Source organism: Bombina bombina, chromosome 1, assembly GCF_027579735.1.
Source record: "Bombina bombina isolate aBomBom1 chromosome 1, aBomBom1.pri, whole genome shotgun sequence".
In the NCBI taxonomy this organism is placed as follows: Eukaryota; Metazoa; Chordata; class Amphibia; order Anura; family Bombinatoridae; genus Bombina; species Bombina bombina.
Genome location: NC_069499.1, coordinates 734,290,611 through 734,312,684, shown reverse-complemented (window position 1 = coordinate 734,312,684; position 22,074 = coordinate 734,290,611). Strand labels below are relative to the sequence as shown.

The window sequence follows — 22,074 nt, the reverse complement described above, 5'->3', positions numbered from 1 at the left end:
GTGCAGCGTTCCCACCCGCTCCTTCCCCGTGCACGCGCCCGCCCCCTCCCTGTCGTGCACGCGCGCGCGCCCGTGCGCGCCCCCGGACATCCCTGCCCACGATCCCGCCCCCCTGCACATCTCCAGGGCCATCGATGGCCGCCACCCGCCTCCCGGTACTGCTCCCACCCACCAACGAAGGAAGCCACCGGATCTCCGGTGCAGAGAGGGCCACAGAGTGGCTCTCTCTGCATCGGATGGCCATACATTGTTATTGCAGGATGCCTCCATATTGAGACATCACTGCAATAACCGGAAAGCAGCTGGAAGCGAGCAGGATCGCTTCCAGCTGCTTTCCACACCGAGGACGTGCAGGGTACGTCCTCAGGCGTTAACTGCCTTTTTTTTGAGGACGTACCCTGCACGTCCTCGGTCATTAAGGGGTTAAAAATAAGCAAAACTATACATTTTTTAAAAAAACTAACTTTATGGGCTTTATAAATAGATCATCTACAAAACATTTATGCAAAGAAAAAATTAGTGTATAATGGCCCTTTAAGGTTTAAACATGCAATACAGAGACAGATTTAGCTGTTGTGATATATAACATCTTTATTAAACTTAAAATTAAATTAAAACCAAGTTTCATAAACAAACAGAAGTGCAACTTTAAAATATAAAAAAACAAAACTGTAAACTGTATTAGCTGTATTGCAGATATTACCCAATATAAAAACTTTAGCAGTTCTCTGTTAATAATTAAAACAAGAATCAAGTAACCAACACAACAAAAAGTTTCTGCAGCTAGCACAGGCACAGCATTACTTAAACCCATACTTGTGGGTTATGCTTATTTCTAGAGGAAGAATCAATTGATCGCAGATTCGAAAAATTGCACTGCTCTAGAACTTCCAAACTCATTATATACTCCTGGAGTAAAGGTTTATTAACCTGTTTTTATTTATGGTATTAAGGTTTGAACATGCAATACAGATTTAACTGTTGTGGTATATAACATGTCTTTATCTTAAAATGTAATAACAATAAGTTTAAAAAATTTGACAAAAGAGCAGTAATTAGATATTGATTGATTATAACACCTTGCATAAAATGGTTTTTGTCAGCAAATTTTTATTTAGTTTTAGTCATAGTCTTTTGACTAAAATGCCATTTTAGTTTGTCGTATTTTAGTCAGCAGAATTTCTTTTTAGTTTTATACTCATTTTAGTCTAGTTTTAGTCTACAAAATTAACACTGGTTCATAGGCCATAATAGTAAAAAAAAAAAAAAAATTACTTTACTATTTACTAATTTTTTAGAGCATGTGATTTCAAGACTAGCAACCCTGCACCTCTGTGATTAACCCCTCAAATGGGTTAAAGGGACACAAAACTCCACATTTTTATTTTGTGATTCAGATAGAGAAAACAAACAACTTTCCAATTTACTTCTGTTATCAAATTTGCTTAGTTCTCTTGGTATCCTTTGTTGAAGAAGCACCATGGGAGCTAGCTGAACACATGTCAGCCAATAACATGAGGCATATAGTTGCACCAATTAGTAGTTCCTGAGCCTTCCAATGTATCCTTTCCAGCAAAGAATACTAAGAGAACAAAGCAAATTAGATAATGGACATAAATTGGAAAGTTGGTTAAAATCACATGCCCTATCTGAATCATGAAAGAAAAAAAAATGTGTTTCATGTCCGTTTTAAGCACACCGTAGAAGCACTGCTCGGATTCAATCAGCAGCTTTAGTTGCACGACTCGGCTGTGCAACTAGCACTGCTAGTCTTAAAACGAAATGCTCTAATCTAAAGAATTAGAGCATGTATTTTTTTATTTTTTTTTACTGTTTTGGCCCTTTAATGCCGTAACAAAAACAAAATTTATGCTTACCTGATAAATTCATTTCTCCTGTAGTGTGGTCAGTCCACGGGTCATCATTACTTCTGGGATATTATCTCCTCCCCTACAGGAAGTGCAAGAGGATTCACCCAGCAGAGCTGCTATATAGCTCCTCCCCTCTACGTCACCTCCAGTCATTCGACCAAAGGACCAACGAGAAAGGAGAAGCCCAAGGGTGTAGTGGTGACTGGAGTATAATCCAAAATTTTTTTTAGCCTGCCATAAAAAACAGGGCGGGCCGTGGACTGACCACACTACAGGAGAAATGAATTTATCAGGTAAGCATAAATTTTGTTTTCTCCTGTTAAGTGTGGTCAGTCCACGGGTCATCATTACTTCTGGGATACCAATACCAAAGCAAAAGTACACGGATGACGGGAGGGACAGGCAGGCTCTTTATACGGAGGGAACCACTGCCTGAAGAACCTTTCTCCCAAAAACAGCCTCCGAAGAAGCAAAAGTGTCAAATTTGTAAAATTTGGAAAAAGTATGAAGAGAAGACCAAGTTGCAGCCTTGCAAATCTGTTCAACAGAAGCCTCATTCTTAAAGGCCCAAGTGGAAGCCACAGCTCTAGTAGAATGAGCTGTAATTCTTTCAGGAGGCTGCTGTCCAGCAGTCTCATAGGCTAATCGTATTATGCTACGAAGCCAAAAAGAGAGAGAGGTAGCCAAAGCTTTTTGACCTCTCCTCTGGCCAGAATAAACGACAAACAGGGAAGACGTTTGACGAAACTCCTTAGTTGCCTGTAGATAAAATTTCAGGGCACGGACTACATCTAGATTGTGTAGCAGACGTTCCTTCTTCGAGGAAGGATTAGGACACAATGATGGAACAACAATCTCTTGATTGATATTCCTGTTAGTGACTACCTTAGGTAAGAACCCAGGTTTAGTACGCAGAACTACCTTGTCTGAATGAAAAATCAGATAAGGAGAATCACAATGTAAGGCAGATAACTCAGACTCTTCGAGCCGAGGAAATAGCCATTAAAAACAGAACTTTCCAAGATAACAACTTGATATCAATGGAATGAAGGGGTTCAAACGGAACACCCTGTAAAACATTAAGAACTAAGTTCAAACTCCATGGCGGAGCAACAGTTTTAAACACAGGCTTGATCCTAGCTAAAGCCTGACAAAAAGCTTGAACGTCCGGAACTTCTGACAGACGTTTGTGTAAAAGAATGGACAGAGCTGAAATCTGTCCCTTTAAAGAACTAGCGGATAACCCCTTTTCTAAACCTTCTTGTAGAAAAGACAATATCCTTGGAATCCTAACCTTACTCCATGAGTAACTCTTGGATTCGCACCAATATAAGTATTTACGCCATATTTTATGGTAAATCCTTCTGGTAACAGGCTTCCTAGCCTGTATTAAGGTATCAATAACTGGCTCAGAAAACCCACGTTTTGATAAAATCAAGCGTTCAATTTCCAAGCAGTCGGCTTCAGAGAAGTTAGATTTTGATGTTTGAATGGACCCTGGATCAGAAGGTCCTGTTTCAGAGGTAGAGACCAAGGCGGACAGGATGACATGTCCACTAGATCTGCATACCAAGTCCTGCGTGGCCATGCAGGTGCTATTAGAATCACTGATGCTCTCTCCTGTTTGATTCTGGCAATCAATCGAGGAAGCATCGGGAAGGGTGGAAACACATAAGCCATCCCGAAGGTCCAAGGTGCTGTCAAAGCATCTATCAGAACCGCTCCCGGATCCCTGGATCTGGACCCGTAGCGAGGAAGCTTGGCGTTCTGACGAGACGCCATGAGATCTATCTCTGGTTTGCCCCAACGTCGAAGTATCTGGGCAAAGACCTCCGGATGAAGTTCCCACTCCCCCGGATGAAAAGTCTGACGACTTAAGAAATCCGCCTCCCAGTTCTCCACTCCCGGGATGTGGATTGCAGACAGGTGGCAAGAGTGAGACTCTGCCCAGCGAATTATCTTTGATACTTCCATCATTGCTAGGGAGCTTCTTGTCCCTCCCTGATGGTTGATGTAAGCTACAGTCGTGATGTTGTCCGACTGAAACCTGATGAACCCCCGAGTTGTTAACTGGGGCCAAGCCAGAAGGGCATTGAGAACTGCTCTCAATTCCAGAATGTTTATTGGAAGGAGACTCTCCTCCTGATTCCATAGTCCCTGAGCCTTCAGAGAATTCCAGACAGCGCCCCAACCTAGTAGGCTGGCGTCTGTTGTTACAATTGTCCAGTCTGGCCTGCTGAATGGCATCCCCCTGGACAGGTGTGGCCGATAAAGCCACCATAGAAGAGAATTTCTGGTCTCTTGATTCAGATTCAGAGTGGGGGACAAATCTGAGTAATCCCCATTCCACTGACTTAGCATGCACAATTGCAGCGGTCTGAGATGTAGGCGTGCAAAAGGTACTACGTCCATTGCCGCTACCATTAAGCCGATCACCTCCATGCATTGAGCTACTGACGGGTGTTGAATGGAATGAAGGACACGGCATGCATTTTGAAGCTTTGTTAACCTGTCTTCTGTCAGGTAAATCTTCATTTCTACAGAATCTATAAGAGTCCCCAAGAAGGGAACTCTTGTGAGTGGAAAGAGAGAACTCTTCTTTTCGTTCACCTTCCATCCATGCGACCTTAGAAATGCCAGTAGTAACTCTGTATGAGACTTGGCAGTTTGAAAGCTTGAAGCTTGTATCAGAATGTCGTCTAGGTACGGAGCTACCGAAATTCCTCGCGGTCTTAGTACCGCCAGAAGAGTACCCAGAACCTTTGTGAAGATTCTTGGAGCCGTAGCCAGTCCGAATGGAAGAGCTACAAACTGGTAATGCCTGTCTAGAAAGGCAAACCTTAGATACCGGTAATGATTTCTGTGAATCGGTATGTGAAGGTAAGCATCCTTTAAATCCACTGTGGTCATGTACTGACCCTCTTGGATCATGGGCAAAATTGTTCGAATCGTTTCCATCTTGAACGATGGAACTCTTAGGAATTTGTTTAGGATCTTTAAATCCAAGATTGGCCTGAAAGTTCCCTCTTTTTTGGGAACTACAAACAGATTTGAGTAAAACCCTTGTCCTTGTTCCGACCGCGGAACTGGATGGATCACTCCCATTAATAAAAGATCTTGTACGCAGCGTAGGAACGCTTCTTTCTTTATTTGGTTTGTTGATAACCTTGACAGATGAAATCTCCCTCTTGGGGGAGAGGATTTGAAGTCCAGAAGGTATCCCTGAGATATGATCTCTAACGCCCAGGGATCCTGAACATCTCTTGCCCAAGCCTGGGCGAAGAGAGAAAGTCTGCCCCCTACTAGATCCGGTCCCGGATCGGGGGCCCTCGATTCATGCTGTCTTAGGGGCAGCAGCAGGTTTCCTGGCCTGCTTGCCCTTGTTCCAGGACTGGTTAGGTTTCCAGCCTTGTCTGTAGCGAGCAACAGCTCCTTCCTGTTTTGGTGCAGAGGAGGTTGATGCTGTTCCTGCTTTGAAATTACGAAAGGAACGAAAATTAGACTGTCTAGCCCTAGGTTTGGCTTTGTCCTGAGGCAGGGCATGGCCTTTACCTCCTGTAATGTCAGCGATAATCTCTTTCAACCCGGGCCCGAATAAGGTTTGCCCTTTGAAAGGTATATTAAGCAATTTAGATTTAGAAGTAACATCAGCTGACCAGGATTTTAGCCACAGTGCTCTGCGTGCCTGAATGGCAAATCCGGAATTCTTAGCCGTAAGTTTAGTTAAATGTACTACGGCATCTGAAATAAATGAGTTAGCTAACTTAAGGGCTTTAAGTTTGTCTGTAATCTCATCTAGTGTAGATGATTGAAGTGTCTCTTCCAGAGACTCAAACCAAAATGCTGCTGCAGCCGTGACAGGCGCAATACATGCAAGAGGTTGCAATATAAAACCTTGTTGAACAAACATTTTCTTAAGGTAACCCTCTAATTTTTTATCCATTGGATCTGAAAAGGCACAGCTATCCTCCACTGGGATAGTGGTACGCTTAGCTAAAGTAGAAACTGCTCCCTCCACCTTAGGGACCGTTTGCCATAAGTCCCGTGTGGTGGCGTCTATTGGAAACATTTTTCTAAATATCGGAGGGGGTGAGAACGGCACACCGGGCCTATCCCACTCCTTAGTAACAATTTCAGTAAGTCTCTTAGGTATAGGAAAAACATCAGTACTCGCCGGTACCGCAAAATATTTATCCAACCTACACATTTTCTCTGGTATTGCAACTGTGTTACAATCATTCAGAGCCGCTAACACCTCCCCTAGTAATACACGGAGGTTTTCCAGCTTAAATGTAAAATTTGAAATATCTGAATCCAATCTATTTGGATCAGAACCGTCACCCACAGAATGAAGTTCTCCGTCCTCATGTTCTGCCGCCTGTGACGCTGTGTCTGACATGGCCCTAATATTATCAGCGCACTCTGTTCTCACCCCAGAGTGATCACGCTTGCCTCTAAGTTCTGGTAATTTAGCCAAAACTTCAGTCATAACAGTAGCCATATCCTGTAATGTGATTTGAAATGGCCGCCCAGATGTACTCGGCGCTACAATATCACGCACCTCCCGAGCGGGAGATGCAGGTACTGACACGTGAGGCGAGTTAGTCGGCATAACTCTCCCCTCGTTGTCTGGTGAAATATGTTCAATTTGTACAGATTGACTTTTATTTAAAGTAGCATCAATACAGTTAGTACATAAACTTCTATTGGGCTCCACTTTGGCATTAGCACATATAGCACATGTATCTTCCTCTGAATCAGACATGTTTAACACACTAGCAATTAACTAGCAACTTGGAAATGCTTTTTCAAGTAATTTACAATAATATGAAAACGAACTGTGCCTATAAGAAGCACAGAAAAAATTATGACAGTTGAAAATAATTAAGTTATAGCATCAATCTTTGTCAGAAATATACAATTTTAGCAAAGGATTGTTCCCATTAGCAAAGGATAACTAACCCAGGCAGCAGAAAAAATACACAAATAAACGTTTTTTATCACAGTCAACTACAATCTTCACAGCTCTGCTGTGATGATTACCTCCCTCAAAAAAAGGCTTTGGAGATCCCTGAGTTCTGTAGAGATGAACCGGATCATGCAGGAAGAAAATGAACCTCTGACTGAGTTTTTTGATGCGTAGTAAAAGCGCCAAAAATGGCCCCTCCCCCTCACACATAACAGTGAGAGAGATCAGTGAACTGCTTTAATTTAAACAAAAACTATTGCCAAGTGGAAAAAATAGTGCCCAAAACATTTTTTCACCCAGTACCTCAGAGAAATAAACGTTTTTACATGCCAGCAAAAAAACGTTTAACCTCAATAAATTAATTGTTATTTAAAACCTATTGCAAGTCCCTGCAAATTAGGTTAAGTCTATGCATACAGTATAAATCCAGTGAAGTACCATTCCCCAGAATACTGAAGTGTAAAATATACATACATGACAGCCTGATACCAGCTACATCTACTGCATTTAAGGCTGAGTTTACATTATAACGGTATGGCAGGATTTTCTCATCAATTCCATGTCAGAAAATAACAAACTGCTACATACCTCTTTGCAGATTAATCTGCCCGCTGTCCCCTGATCTGAAGTTTACCTCTCCTCAGATGGCCGAGAAACAGCAATATGATCTTAACTACTCCGGCTAAAATCATAGAAAAAACTCCGGTAGATTCTTCTTCAAATTCTACCAGAGAATGAATAACACACTCCGGTGCTATTATAAAATAACAAACTTTTGATTGAAGGTAATAAACTAATTAAATCACCACAGTCCTCTCACACATCCTATCTATTCGTTGGGTGCAAGAGAATGACTGGAGGTGACGTAGAGGGGAGGAGCTATATAGCAGCTCTGCTGGGTGAATCCTCTTGCACTTCCTGTAGGGGAGGAGATAATATCCCAGAAGTAATGATGACCCGTGGACTGACCACACTTAACAGGAGAAATTACTCTTTTCTCTTGTGATAATGTTTTTCAGGTTAGTGGTATATTACTTTTTGTGAATTGGTAGAAATTCTGAGAATTTCCTTCCCCTATACATACTATTCTATTTGTCTGCGTATATCTCCTTCCTTCCTGTAAGCATTTTTTATGTAGTGTGGTCTGGACTTGCAGCTATGCTTTACACTACTGAGTACAGAGTAACGAAAAAATAAATAAAAAAGATGTTACCCTTCTTGCTCTAGTTTATGGCTGTGCTCTCCATGACCTCTGTTAGTAGACTGTTTCTATTGGGCCTACAGGGCTGCAAGTTTTGCTTGTGTTGGGACTCTTGGGTCTTTGACCATGGATATTCCTGCAGCCATCTCTAGGGTTATATGGTAAAGTTTATATCTTGCACTCCAGGCACCCTGTCTGTTCCCATATCAGTGGGTTGCTAATATAGGATCACCTGCTTTGTGTTACCCTAATGCACCCTGAGTTCCTCAGGTGGTTTTGTTTGCTTCTGTTTACTCATGGTATACTTCTGGCTATATGGTTTTTATTGTTTGTGTCTCTTTAGTGGAAAAAAATGTTTTAGTGTACAGTTTTTTGTTTTGTTAGTCTTTACAATACACGCTTATAGTTTTTTACCGGCACTATTCTAGGTGCTTCTGTGCATAGTGACTCCTTATGCCAACATGACTAATTTTGTTGTATTTCTTGATTCAAGATCAATACATGTGATCATTTTGTTTTTATATAAAACCCACACAGTTATTCTTTTGTTTCCTAACCGCTCTGATTTTCCATTCCCTTCCTCTTTCCTCTCTTCCCTCCTTTTGCTCTCTCATCTTCTTCACACCTTTCTCTGTTCCTCTGTCCCACCCTCCTTCTGCCTATGTTGTCTTTTTTCTCGATCCCCTTTCTCTTTCTGCCCACTCCTTCCTCATCTCTTCTATTTACAAAAAATATGTAGTGATTTTGTATTTATTTCTAAAAAGCACCCGCGATAGCAGCACAAGAAGAACATGGATTTATTTGTCCTATTTTGCACAACAGCCATACTCCATTTTAAACGGTATCTGTAAATAGCATGGGTTATGCTGTAACATTTTAACATTGTTTAATCTTGTGCTCCTCTTCCCCATTGGTCAAATTTTGTTTTCATGTTTAAGATCGGTTTTGTTACCATGTATTACTTTTTTCAGATCTTTGGTTGAAGAGGAAGATCCTCATTTGAAAGTCTCTCTTGGGAACAACGATATGGGTGTGTCTGCACACCTTCAGTCTTCAAAGACCGGAACCACTAGATTTTTCACCAGCAATACTCACAGTTCAGTTGTGTTACAGGTATGTTTTGTCTTTGTGTATGTGTGTGTTTATATTAGCCTTACTTTTTAACTTTGGGTTTTGTCTCCCTTTAACTTCCCCCTCTTTTCTAGGAAGTAAACTCCGACTTTTGGCTCGCTAAAAATTAAACCATAAAACCATTTAAATATTTTCTTTTTAAAGAAGGATGATCAAATTAAGTATCTGAAAGTGTCCAGAAGAAACACCTCTCCATCTTAATGGGAGGAGAGTCCATGGCTTCATTCATTACTTGTGGAAATTAAGAACCTGGCCACCTGGAGGAGGCAAAGACACCCCAGCCAAAGGCTTAATACCTCCCCCACTTCCCTCATCCCCCAGTCATTCTTTGCCTTTTGTCACAGGAGGTTGGCAGAGAAGTGTCGGAAGATTTGGAGTAGTCTCTTATGGAGGGTAGTACTCTTTGGAATGGGACTGGAGTTTTAAGTAGTCCTGTCAGCCTCTTAGTGAGAGCTTGGATGAAGGTTAGAGTCCGGAGATGCAGGGAGAGTCTCTCTGCGAAACCATCCTGACTCAGATTAACATCTCCATAAGCAATCGGCGTTGTCGAGTTTCGCTGCCTGCTTTTCTGCGCTCAAGTCCATGTCAGGAGCGATGCTACTACCCTGTCACACTTGAAAGGTCGTGTTCCTATTCCACGTAGTAGATTCTGGTAAGATAGTTTCATTTATACACATTTGATAAAGCAAGAAGACAGGGTCACAGTGTGTCTCCTTTTATCTTTATAGAATCAAGGGTTAATATCCTTGGAAAGGGGATTATTGATTTATGCATAATATTCTTTATTGTGTTTGATGCCGCGACATGTGTGGGATGAGGCTCTGTCAATGTGTGAACACTCAGGTTTCCTTAGAGAGACATCGACGCAACCTTTTTGGCACGTTTTCTCGTTAATGCAGGGGTGGTCCTGCACGACACTCCATGTAACCGGGTGTGGCCTTTTTAATTTCCTCTTTCTTGACCGGCGGTTGCAGGAGACGAAGCGTTTTCTATGTGGTCCGGGTCATAGGAGGTGGTGACTGCCCCGGCCATTGGGCTATAAAGGTGCCGTTTAATTTCTATCTAGTCCGTAATAAAAGCGCAAGCTATGGAGGACTCTGATATGTTAGTGTACTCCCTCTTTATCCAAATCTAATTCCTGTTTTTTTGTGAGGTGGTTCCGGTAGATCCGCCTGCTCAATTATGTTCCACATGCTTTGATAATATTGCAATATCTAAAAAGAATAAGATGTTCAGTACAACTGAGCTGTCCACCTCTGAGGGTTCTCCGTCCCACAAGGTGTGTTCCCTATATTCATCTCAGATTACACATGCAGCTCCTCAGGGCACTATTAATGCTCCCGCGGGAGGGGCCCTTTGAACACCAGATTTCGCTGAGCAGTTACAAACGGCAGTCTCTGCGGCCTTCAATGCCTTACCATGCCCTGCTAAGCACAAGCGAAAGGTGAAACATAGCTATCTGTTCCAGGGATCATCTACTCCGTTGGATGTCTCTGATAGATTATCCTCTGATGAAGACGACTCCGACTCTTCGGAGGACACTCTTTCTGGGTCGGAATCAGCAACTTCTAGACCTCTGACTGCGGAAAAGCCAGACTCTAGTTTAAGATGGAGCATTTGCGCTTTCTGTTGAAAGAGGTGCTTGCTACGTTAGAGGTTACGGAGCCTCAGACCTTCCCGGTTTCCGTTAAGATGGCTAATATTATTAAGAACGATTGGGAGAAACTTGGCACGTCCTTTTCTCCCTCTACTTCTTTTAAAAAAAACTGTTCCCCGTTCCTGACACGCCGCTTGAGCTGTGGGGGTCCATCCCTAAGGTGGATGATTCTATCTCCACGCTCGCTAAGTGCACAACTATCCTGCTCAAAGATAGCTCTTTGTTCATGGAGCCCATGGATAAAAAATTGGAGTCAATGTTGAGATAGATGTTTCAGCTCACTGGGTTAGTTTTCCAACCGGCAACGTTGGTGGTTAGAGCATCACACCAGTAGGTAGCTGCCCCATTGGCTATGGTCGTGGTGGAGACTCCCCTCGAGGAGATACAGGAACAAATTAAGGGCTTAAGGGTAGGTAATTTATTCATCTGTGATGCAAATATGCAGATTATTCGCCTGAATGCCAAGACATCAGGTTTTTCTGTTCTAGCTCGTAGGGCTCTGTGGTTTAAAGTCGTGGTCTGCTGACATGACTTCCAAGTCTAGATTACTTTCCCTCGCTTTTCAGGGGAAGGTTCTTTTTGGTCCGGGTCTGGACTCTATTATATCTACGGTCAGGGGAGGCAAGGGTGTTTTCCTACAGGATAAGAAGAATAAACCTAAGGGGTCTACTTTTTGTCCCTTTCCTTCGGACAAGTTCTAACGCCAGCAACCTGCCATGAAAACCGAGCAGTCCAAGGGATCTGCTAAATCCTGGAACAAAGCCAAGTAGAGCAAGAAACCTGCCGAGACAAAATCGTTATGAAGGGACGGCCCACGATCCGTCTATGGATAGCGTAGGGGGCAAACTATCTCTTTTTGCGAAGGCCTGGATGAGAGACATTCAGGACCCTTGGGTTTTCGAAGTCTGCGCCCAGGGTTACAGGATAAGGTTCGAGACCAGAGAAGAGAGACGCCTTTCTGGAGTGCGTAAGAGATCTCCTTTCTCAGGGTAATCGTACCAGTACCTATGGCAGAAAGTGGTCTGGGGTATTATTCAAATCTTTTTGTGCTCCCAAAGAAGGAGGGCACGTTCCGTTTGATCCTAGACCTAAAGTGCCTAAACAAGTTTTTGTCGGTCCCATCGTTCAAGATGGAGACGATCAGGTCAATTCTGCCCCTAGTTCAAGAGGGACAGTTCATTACTACAATAGATTTGAAGGATGCATACCTTCACGTGCCAACCCACAGGGATAACTTCAGGTTCCTAAGATTTGCATTTGTGGACCAACACTTCCAGTTTATGGCCCAACCTGGCGACTGCCCCAAGAGTCTTCACAAAGGTCCTGGGAGCGCTGCTCGCTGTGGCGAGAGTCAGAGATATTGCAGTGGCACCTTATCTGGATGACATCCTGGTCCAGGCTGCCTTCTACAGTCTCGCAGAGCACTATTCGAGGGCTTTTCTTCTCCTTCAATCCCATGGATGGAAGATAAATGTAGGAAAGAGTTCTCTGGTTCCCAGCAACAGAGTTGAATTCCTGGGCATGATAATAGATTCCATTCCCATGAAGATATTCCTGACAGATCAGAGATGTTGCAAGATTGCGTCCAGCTGTCTTGCCCTTCAGACCTCCTCAAGACCATCTTTGGCCCAGTGTATGGAGGCGATTGGGCTCATGGTATCCAGCATAGATGCCATTCCATTCGCCAAGGTTCCATCTCAGACATTTTCAGTTGTGCATGTTGAGACAATGGAACGGTGATCACTCAGACCTATCCCAACAGATATCTCTGGACAACCGAGCGAGGGAATCCCTCTCTTGGTGGATCTGCCCGGGCCAACTGTCCCAGGGGACATCCTCCTTGAGGCCATGCTGGGAGATTGTGACCACGGACGCAAGTCTGTCAGGATGGGGAGCTGTTTTGGGTGCCAGAAGGCACAGGGCAGGTGGACTCGATATGAGTCTCTCCTCCCAATCAATATTCTGTAACTTTGAGCGATCTTTAACGCTCTGAGGGCTTGGCTCCTTCTGGGGTCGTCCCAATCTATCAGATTCCAGTCGGACAACATTACCTCAGTGGCTTACATCAACCATCAGAGGGGAACGAGAAGCTCCCTAGCCATGAGGGGAGTGGGTGGAGACCCACAACTGTTCACTTTCAGCAATCCATATCCTGGGTGTGGACAACTGGAAAGCGGATTTTCTCAGCAAACAATAGTTTCGTCCTGGTGGAATAGTCTCTCCATTCCGAGGTGTTTGCGGAGATCTGCATCAGATGGGGGACGCTGGAGATAGATCTCATGGCATCTAGACTCAACTTCAAGCTACCCAGATACAGGTCGCGGTCCAGGGATCCCCAGGTAGAGCTGATAGATGCCTTATCGATGCCTTGGGAGTTCAACCTAGTCTACATATTTCCACCCTTACCACTTCTGCCTCGAGTAGTGGCCCACATTAAGCAGGAGCAAGCCTCTGCAATTCTAATTGCTCTGTCGTGGCCGTGGAGGATGTGGTTTGCGGATCTGGTGGGGATCTCATTGTCTCCGCTATGGAAGTTATCTTGTCGCAGGGACCTGCTGGTTCAGGTTCCTTTTCTATATCAAATTCTCGATTCTCTGAGGCTGTCTGCGTGGAGATTGAACGCTTAGTCCTAGCCAAGATAGGTTTTTCTGAGAGTGTGATTGGTACTCTCATTCAAGCCAGGAAGTTGGTCACTCATCGCATCTATTATAAGGTGTGGAGGACCTACTTGTCCTGGTGTGAGGAACTTGGATATCCCTGGCACAAGGTTAGGGTATCCAGGATCCTGTTCTTCCTCCAGGATGGGATGGAGAAGGGACTTGCCGCCAGTTCCTTATAAGGACAGATTTCGGCTTTATCTGTACTGTTACACAAGAAGCTTGCGGAGCTTTCTGATATTCCGTCCTTTGTTCAGGCTCTGTCTAGGATCAGGCCTGATTTCCTTTAACCCTCCATAAACCTGGTCTGTCTATGATCAGGCCTGTCTTTAGAAATTCTGCTCCCCCTTGGAGCTTAAAGTTGGTACTTAAGATTTTGCTGAGGGCTCCGTTTGAGCCTATGCATTTGCTTGACATTAAAATGCTTTCCTGGAAGGTTATATTCCTGTTGGCTATTGCATTGGCATGCAGAGTCTGAGTTGGCGGCTTCGTAATGTGAACAAGGGAAAGCTGGCGCTATAGAACACCTTAATGCCTGCTTTGCCAAAAACAAAGCAGGGGTACTGGCGCTAAAAGCTAGGGGAAAAAAAGGATATAGCTATATAGATGGTCATACAACAAAGATACAAAATACTGTATACAGGATAATATCTAAAAAATAACAACCTATAATCTAAGGATTATCTCTAAATAAGCAGATTATAATAAATTTAAGTTCAATAATGCTATATGCAATATATAAAAAAAATGTGATATCCTAAACACAATGTAGAGTTAATAAATTACAATAAAATAGGAATGAATGACAATGAGTATAAGGTAAGCCTTGTTAATTTAGTGTCTACTAAGAATAGAACCAAACAAATAAATCCAAACAAGTAGAACCTAAGAATTAGGCTTACAGCATAGGACAAGGTATATCTGGATAGATACGTTTGCAAAGGAGCCCAATAAATTAAGTTCTACAATAAAAAGTAAACTAAATTGTACATATAATTTAATGATGAAACATAAAATTTAATAAAACAGGACAAATAATATACTAAAACACAACATACAATGGCCATGGAAAATATAATATAAACTATTATGTATAAGCGCTTCACTGGACGTCCGTGATAAAAAACTAACCGTGAAAAATGTGGCTAGAGAATTTCAAATATATTCTTGTTTAAGGTATGTGCTGCCCCCCCCCCCCCCACCCAATAAAAGGAAGGTTTAAAAAGACAGGTGTACTGATCAGCTTTTGAATCACAATGAAATCGATGCAGCTGCTAGAGCCGAATAATACCTGCTTTATACTCTCTCTACATCTAGAGGAGTACTTTTGTGGTCCGTGTTAGTGTGGTAGAGGATGCAAACCAGTACTGGTGGCACTAAATTTCAGCCGCTCCAGCGGTTCTGTTTGCTTTCTTCGATCTTAGATGAGCTAATACTCCACAGGGACCTCCGCTATATGTGTGTGTGTGTAGTTCACTTCCGCTTTCTGCTGCGTCAGGTGGTTCTGTGGTCACATGTATCTTCACTCAGCTGTAGTCGGTGAGAGTGACGTCAGCCTCTTGCGATCAAAACTGAAACTCCTTATTCTCGCAGCTAGTTTGGGGTATCTCTGGTAGCTAAGTGTCGATTAGTAAAGAATAGCGTTTCTCTGGGTTGGCGGCCTTGTAATCTGAGCCTCCTTACCTGTTTTTTCACGCATATAAGGCTGTTCTTCGCACTGGGTTGGGATTTTTTCCCAAGGTTGTGTCGAATCGTAACATCTATCAGGAGATAGTAGTTCCTTCCTTGTGTCCTAACCCTTCTTCTTCAAATGAAAGGTTACTTCATAATTTGGATGTGCAGAAAGAGCATTCTTTTTTTCCCTCCCCATTAATAGGGTTCTCTTTGAATTCATAATTTTGATGTGGTTCGTGCCTTGAAGTTGTATCTTCAGGCCACGAAAGAATTCAATCAACAAAAGTAAAGCTGCAGGCACCAGTTTGAACAAATTTACGATCCTTTATTGGCAATAAAATTGTACATGGAAAAACGGGTTAGCAATTCTTGAACCCTTCAAGGCAACAAAGTGGATGGAGGTACTTCACGTACCCCGATGCTGGCGCTTTTCGGCTTTTGCCGTAATCGTAGCTGAAGGGTATCTCTAACAAACTTCTATTTAAGTCATAAAACACAAATACACCTCCACCTCCTTAATGATGTGAACGCCCCTGTATTGTGGTTACTCTACTGGTTTACTATTACACTAAAAAGTTAACACTTTGTAATCCTATTGCTTGTCTCTTACACTTAAACTGGGCTATCTTACATATTATTATTATTATTTATAACTAAGGGAAATGTTTCCATTATCACTTGCTATTGGTTGTCCCCTATACATAGTATACCACTTGAATTTATTGCTCAATTAGCATTAAGAATAAAGTGGATATAGTGTGTTATATGCAGATAAGGACACACTGCTTCCGTGAATTAAATTTAATACTCAAGCTGTGTGTCTTTCTCCCTGATTGTGTGCTGTGCATTTACGACTGTACATTTGTATGTAAATAAAAAACATTTAAAGTTAATATAATCCATTTAGATACAAAGTTAAGAATAATCTTTCATTGGAGAATAGGGTTTATAAATGTACTTATTGTACAATTTATAGTAAATAACATTTTCTCTGGACACACAGGTCAACACCAGTAGTTTATTAGATCAAATTCAGAATTAAAACCATTTGGGACCCTGGTGTTTAACCTGTGTATCCAGAAAATCTCTCTCTTTGAAAGGAGAGCATCCCTATCCCCTCCTCTATTGTCGGTATGTACCACTTCTATAATAGTCCATGAGAGGGATATGGGATCTTTACTATGTTTGTCTCTAAAATGACTAACTAGTGTTGTTAATTTTCCTTGTTTGATGTCGTTTATATGTTCCGAAAGAATTCAGACAGACCTTGTCTTTATTTGTGGTGTATTCAGGAAAGCTCAGGGGGCCTCATCCACTTCCCTATCCTTTTGGTTGAGGAGCATTATTCGCTTGGCCTTTGAGACTGCGGGACATAAGCCTCCTCAGAGGATTACGGCTCACTCAACTAGGGCTGTGGGTTCTTCATGGGCCTTTAAAAATTAGGCCTCTATGAATCAGATTTGTAAGGCGGCTACTTGGTCCTCCTTACATACTTTTGCTAAATTTTACAAATTTGATGTCTTTGCTTCGGCGGAAGCGGCTTTTGGTAGAAATGTTTTGCAGGCTGTGGTGCCCTCAGTTTAGGGTCTGCCTCCTTTTGCCCTCCCATTTTTTTTCATTCAGTGTCTTCTAGAGCTTGGGTATTGTTTCCCACAAGTTATGAATGAAGCCATGGACTCTCCTCCCATTAAGATGGAAAACATAAATTATGCTTACCTGATAATTTAATTTCCATCTGTTGGAGGAGAGTCCACGGCTCCCGGCCGTTTCTCCAGTGGGCGGACCTAAATTTATTTTTGTTCTTCTGGCACCATTTATACCCTGGTATTTCTCCTACTGTTCCTTCTTCCCTTGGCAGAATGACTGGGGGATGAGGGAATTGGGGGGGGGGTATTTAAGCCTTTGTTTGGGGTGTCTTTGCCTCCTCCTGGTTGCCAGGTTCTTAATTCCCACAAGTAATGAATGAAGCCGTGGACTTTCCTCCACAAATGGAAATTAAATTATCAGGTAAGCATAATTTTTTTTTTCCTCTCAGTAGCATAAATATTAGTAAAAACTGAAGTATTTGTAACTATTGAATACGCTTATAGGTCGTGGCTTTCCAATATGTAGCTGAGCAGCTTAGAGGAGAGGAGAACCTTTGGCAAAGTGATTCTGTGAGCAATCTCAGGAAAGGGGCGGGGGATGTTTCATTCTTTAAGTACCTTACTAAGAGTAAGAATATACCAACTGCTTTTGTATAACCCCCTGCTACACCCTCATGAGATAAAAATGCACTGTGGATTATTATTATTTTTTACGATACTGGAAGGAAATATTTCTTTTGGACACTTTTAGACTAGATAATTGTACTTTCTCCTCCTTTTTAATGAGATTTTCTTAAGTATACCTAGAAATATACTATGTTTTAACTGGTTTTATGTGTTTCCCCTCATAGTTATGTACAATTTCAGTTACATGTTTGTGTTAATCTAAAGACCATTCTACAGCAAGATTGCATTTAGGCTTACTGTGTTGTGATCCCAAATGGCGCAAATGATTGTGTGTATCTGATGGGATAGACATTATGCCTTTAATTTGTGAATATCAGTTTGAGCTTTGCTTCATTTAACTTCATATATATCATTTTATAGATGATTTTCTGCTCTTGCAGAATGAGCCTGCATCTGATCATTAGGAAACCGTAATTTCTCTTGTTAAGTGTATTCAGTCCACGGGTCATCAATTACTTATGGGATATATTCCCTTCCCAACAGGAAGTTGCAGGAGGATCACCCAAAGCAGAACTGCTATATAGCTCCTCCCCTCACATGTCATATCCAGTCATTCTCTTGCAACTCTTAACATAGATGGAGGTCGCGAGAGGAGAGTGGTGTTTTATACTTAATTATTTCTTCAATCAAAAGTTGGTTATTTTTAAATGGCACCGGAGTGTGCTGTTTTTTTTCCTCAGGCAGTATTTGGAAGAAGAATCTGCCTGTGTTTTCTATGATCTTAGCAGAAGTAACTAAGATCCACTGGCTGTTCTCGCACATTCTGAGGAGTGGGGTAACTTCAGAAAGGGAATAGCGTGCGGGGTCCCCTGCAAATAAGGTATGTGCAGTAAAATATTTTTCTAAGGAATGGAATTGACTAAGAAAATACTGCTGATACCGATGTTATGCAAGTACAGCCTTAAATGCAGTGGAAGTGACTGGTATCAGGCTGATTAATGTATATACAGTAAAGTAATTTTCTAGGAATGGAATTTGACTAAGAAAATGCTGCTATTACTGAAGTAATGTAATAAGTCTTAAATGCAGTAGAAGGACTGGTATCAGGCTTATCAATAGAGATACATACTCTTTAAAAAATAAAAGAAAAAGATGTTTAAAACGGTTGCTGGCATGTTTAATCGTTTTTGTGAGGTACTTTGGTGATAAAATTTATTGGGGCATGAATTTTCCACATGGCTGATTTATATTTCTGCATGGAAACAGTTAACTGAGGCTTCCCACTGTTGTAATATGAGTGGGAGGGGCCTATTTTAGCGCTTTTTTGAGCAGTAAAAATTCAGTCTCTGTCTTCCTTAATCAGTCACGGCAGACCTGTGACAGTGTGTTTGACTGTGTTAAAAAACATTTTTTTCTATATTATTATCCGTTTTGGGTATTAAGGGGTTAATCATCCATTTGCAAGTGGGTGCAATGCTCTTCTAACTTAATACATTTACTGTGAAAATTTGGTTGCTATAACTGATTTGGTTCATTATTTCAACTGTGACAACTTTTTGTGCTTCTTAAAGGCGCAGTAACGTTTTATTTAGTGCTTGTAAATTTATTTCAAAGTGTTTTCCAAGCTTGCTAGTCTCATTGCTAGTCTGTTTAAACATGTCTGACACAGATGAATTTGTTTGTTCATTATGTTTGAAGGCCAGTGTGGAGCCCCATAGAAATATGTGTACTAAATGTATTGATTTCACTTTAAATAATAAAGGTCAGTCTTTATCTATAAAAGAATTATCACCAGACGACGATTGGGAAGTTATGCCGACTAACTCTCCTCACGTGTCAGTACCTTCGCCTCCCGCTCAGGAGGCGCGTGATATTGTGGCGCCAAGTACATCAGGGACGCCCATACAAATCACTTTACAAGACATGGCCACTATTATGAATAATACCCTGACAGAAGTATTCTCTAAATTGCCAGAATTAAGAGGCAAGCGCGATAGCTTTGGGATAAGGACAGAGCGCGCTGGTGCTGTGAGAGCCATGTCTGATACTGCGTCACAGTTTGCAGAACATGAGGACAGAGAGCTTCATTCTGTGGGTGACGGATCTGATCCAGGGAAACCGGATTCAGAAATTTCTAATTTTAAATTTAAGCTTGAGAACCTCCGTGTGTTGCTAGGGGAGGTTTTAGCGGCTCTGAATGACTGTAATACAGTTGCAATTCCAGAGAAATTATGTAGGCTGGATAGATACTATGCGGTGCTGGTGTGTACAGACGTTTTTCCTATACCTTAAAGGCTTACAGAAATTATTAGCAAGGAGTGGGATAGACCTGGTGTGCCCTTTTCCCCACCTCCTATGTTTAGGAAAATTTTTCCAATAGACGCCACTACACGGGACTTATGGCAAACGGTCCCCAAGGTGGAGGGAGAAGTTTCTACTTTAGCTAAGCGTACCACTATCCGGTGGAGGATAGTTGTGCTTTTTCGGATCCAATGGATAAAAAATTAGGTTACCTTAAGAAAATGTTTGTTCAACAAGGTTTTATCTTACAGCCCCTTGCATGCATTGCGCCTGTCACTGCTGCTGCGGCATTCTGGTTTGAGTCTCTGGAAGAGGCCATTCACTCAGCTCCATTGGATGAAATCATGGACAAGCTTAAAGCACTTAAGCTAGCTAATGCATTTGTTTCTGATGCCATTGTACATTTAACTAAACTAACGGCTAAGAACTCCGGATTCGCCATCCAGGCGCGCAGAGCGCTATGGCTTAAATCCTGGTCAGCTAACGTGACTTCTAAATCTAAATTGCTTAATATTCCTTTCAAGGGGCAAACCTTATTCGGGCCCGGCTTGAAAGAAATTATCGCTGACATTACTGGAGGTAAGGGTCATACCCTTCCTCAGGACAGGGCCAAATCAAAGGCCAAACAGTCTAATTTTCGTGCCTTTCGAAACTTCAAGGCAGGAGCAGCATCAACTTCCTCCGCTCCAAAACAGGAAGGAACTGTTGCTCGTTACAGACAGGCCTGGAAAAATAATCAGTCCTGGAACAAGGGCAAGCAGGCCAGAAAACCTACTACTGCCCCTAAGACAGCATGAAGGGATTGCCCCCTATCCGGAAACGGATCTAGTGGGGGGCAGACTTTCTCTCTTCGCCCAGGCGTGGGCAAGAGATGTCCAGGATCCCTGGGCGTTGGAGATCATATCCCAGGGATATCTTCTGGACTTCAAAGCTTCTCCTCCACAAGGGAGATTTCATCTTTCAAGGTTATCAGCAAACCAAATAAAGAAAGAGGCATTTCTACGCTGTGTACAAGACCTTCTTATAATGGGGGTGATCCACCCAGTTCCGCGGACGGAACAAGGGCAAGGGTTTTTACTCAAATCTGTTCGTGGTTCCCAAGAAAGAGGGAACCTTCAGACCAATCTTGGACCTAAAGATCTTAAACAAATTCCTAAGAGTTCCATCATTCAAAATGGAAACTATTCGAACCATCCTACGCATGATCCAAGAGGGTCAGTACATGACCACAGTGGACTTAAAGGATGCCTACCTTCACATACCGATTCACAAAGATCATTATCGGTACCTAAGATTTTCCTTCCTAGACAGGCATTACCAGTTTGTAGCTCTTCCCTTCGGGTTAGCTACGGCCCCAAGAATCTTTACAAAGGTTCTGGGCTCACTTCTGGCGGTTCTACGACCATGAGGCATAGCGGTGGCTCCGTATCTAGACGACATCCTGATACAGGCATCAAGCTTTCAAATTGCCAAGTCTCATACAGAGATAGTTCTGGCATTTCTGAGGTTGCATGGGTGGAAGGTGAACGTGGAAAAGAGTTCTCTATCACCACTCACAAGAGTCTCCTTCCTAGGGACTCTTATAGATTCGGTAGAGATGAAAATTTACCTGACAGAGTCCAGGTTGTCAAAACTTCTAAATGCTTGCCGTGTCCTTCATTCCATTCCACGTCCGTCAGTGGCTCAGTGCATGGAAGTAATCGGCTTAATGGTAGCGGCAATGGACATAGTACCATTTGCGCGCCTGCATCTCAGACCGCTGCAATTATGCATGCTAGGTCAGTGGAATGGGGATTACTCAGATTTGTCCCCTCTACTAAATCTGGATCAAGAAACCAGAGATTCTCTTCTCTGGTGGCTTTCTCGGGTCCATCTGTCCAGAGTGGACGATTGTAACAGATGCCAGCCTTCTAGGTTGGAGCGCAGTCTGGAACTCCCTGAAGGCTCAGGGATCGTGGACTCAGGAGGAGAAACTCCTCCCAATAAATATTCTGGAATTAAGAGCAATATTCAAGGCTCTTCTAGCTTGGCCTCAGTTGGCAACACTGAGGTTCATCAGATTCCAGTCGGACAACATCACGACTGTGGCTTACATCAACCATCAAGGGGGAACCAGGAGTTCCCTAGCGATGTTAGAAGTCTCAAAGATAATTCGCTGGGCAGAGTTTCACTCTTGCCACCTGTCAGCGATCCACATCCCAGGCGTGGAGAACTGGGAGGCGGACTTTCTAAGTCGCCAGACCTTTCATCCGGGGGAGTGGGAACTTCATCCGGAGGTGTTCGCTCAACTGATTCGTCGTTGGGGCAAACCAGAACTGGATCTAATGGCGTCTCGCCAGAACGCCAAGCTTCCTTGTTACGGATCCAGGTCCAGAGACCCGGGAGCGGCGCTGATAGATG

General features: G+C 42.7%; 1 protein-coding gene across 1 annotated transcript in view; it reads left to right on the top strand.

Annotated features, from left to right (window-relative positions):
* Window positions 1–22,074, top strand: part of LOC128645919 (kelch-like protein 13) — a 370,359-nt gene that overhangs the window by 126,160 nt on the left and 222,125 nt on the right. Inside the window, exon 2 of the mRNA XM_053699248.1 lies at window positions 9,013–9,154. Coding sequence (XP_053555223.1) covers window positions 9,013–9,154 — 142 coding nt within the window. The remainder of the gene's footprint in view (window positions 1–9,012; window positions 9,155–22,074) is intronic.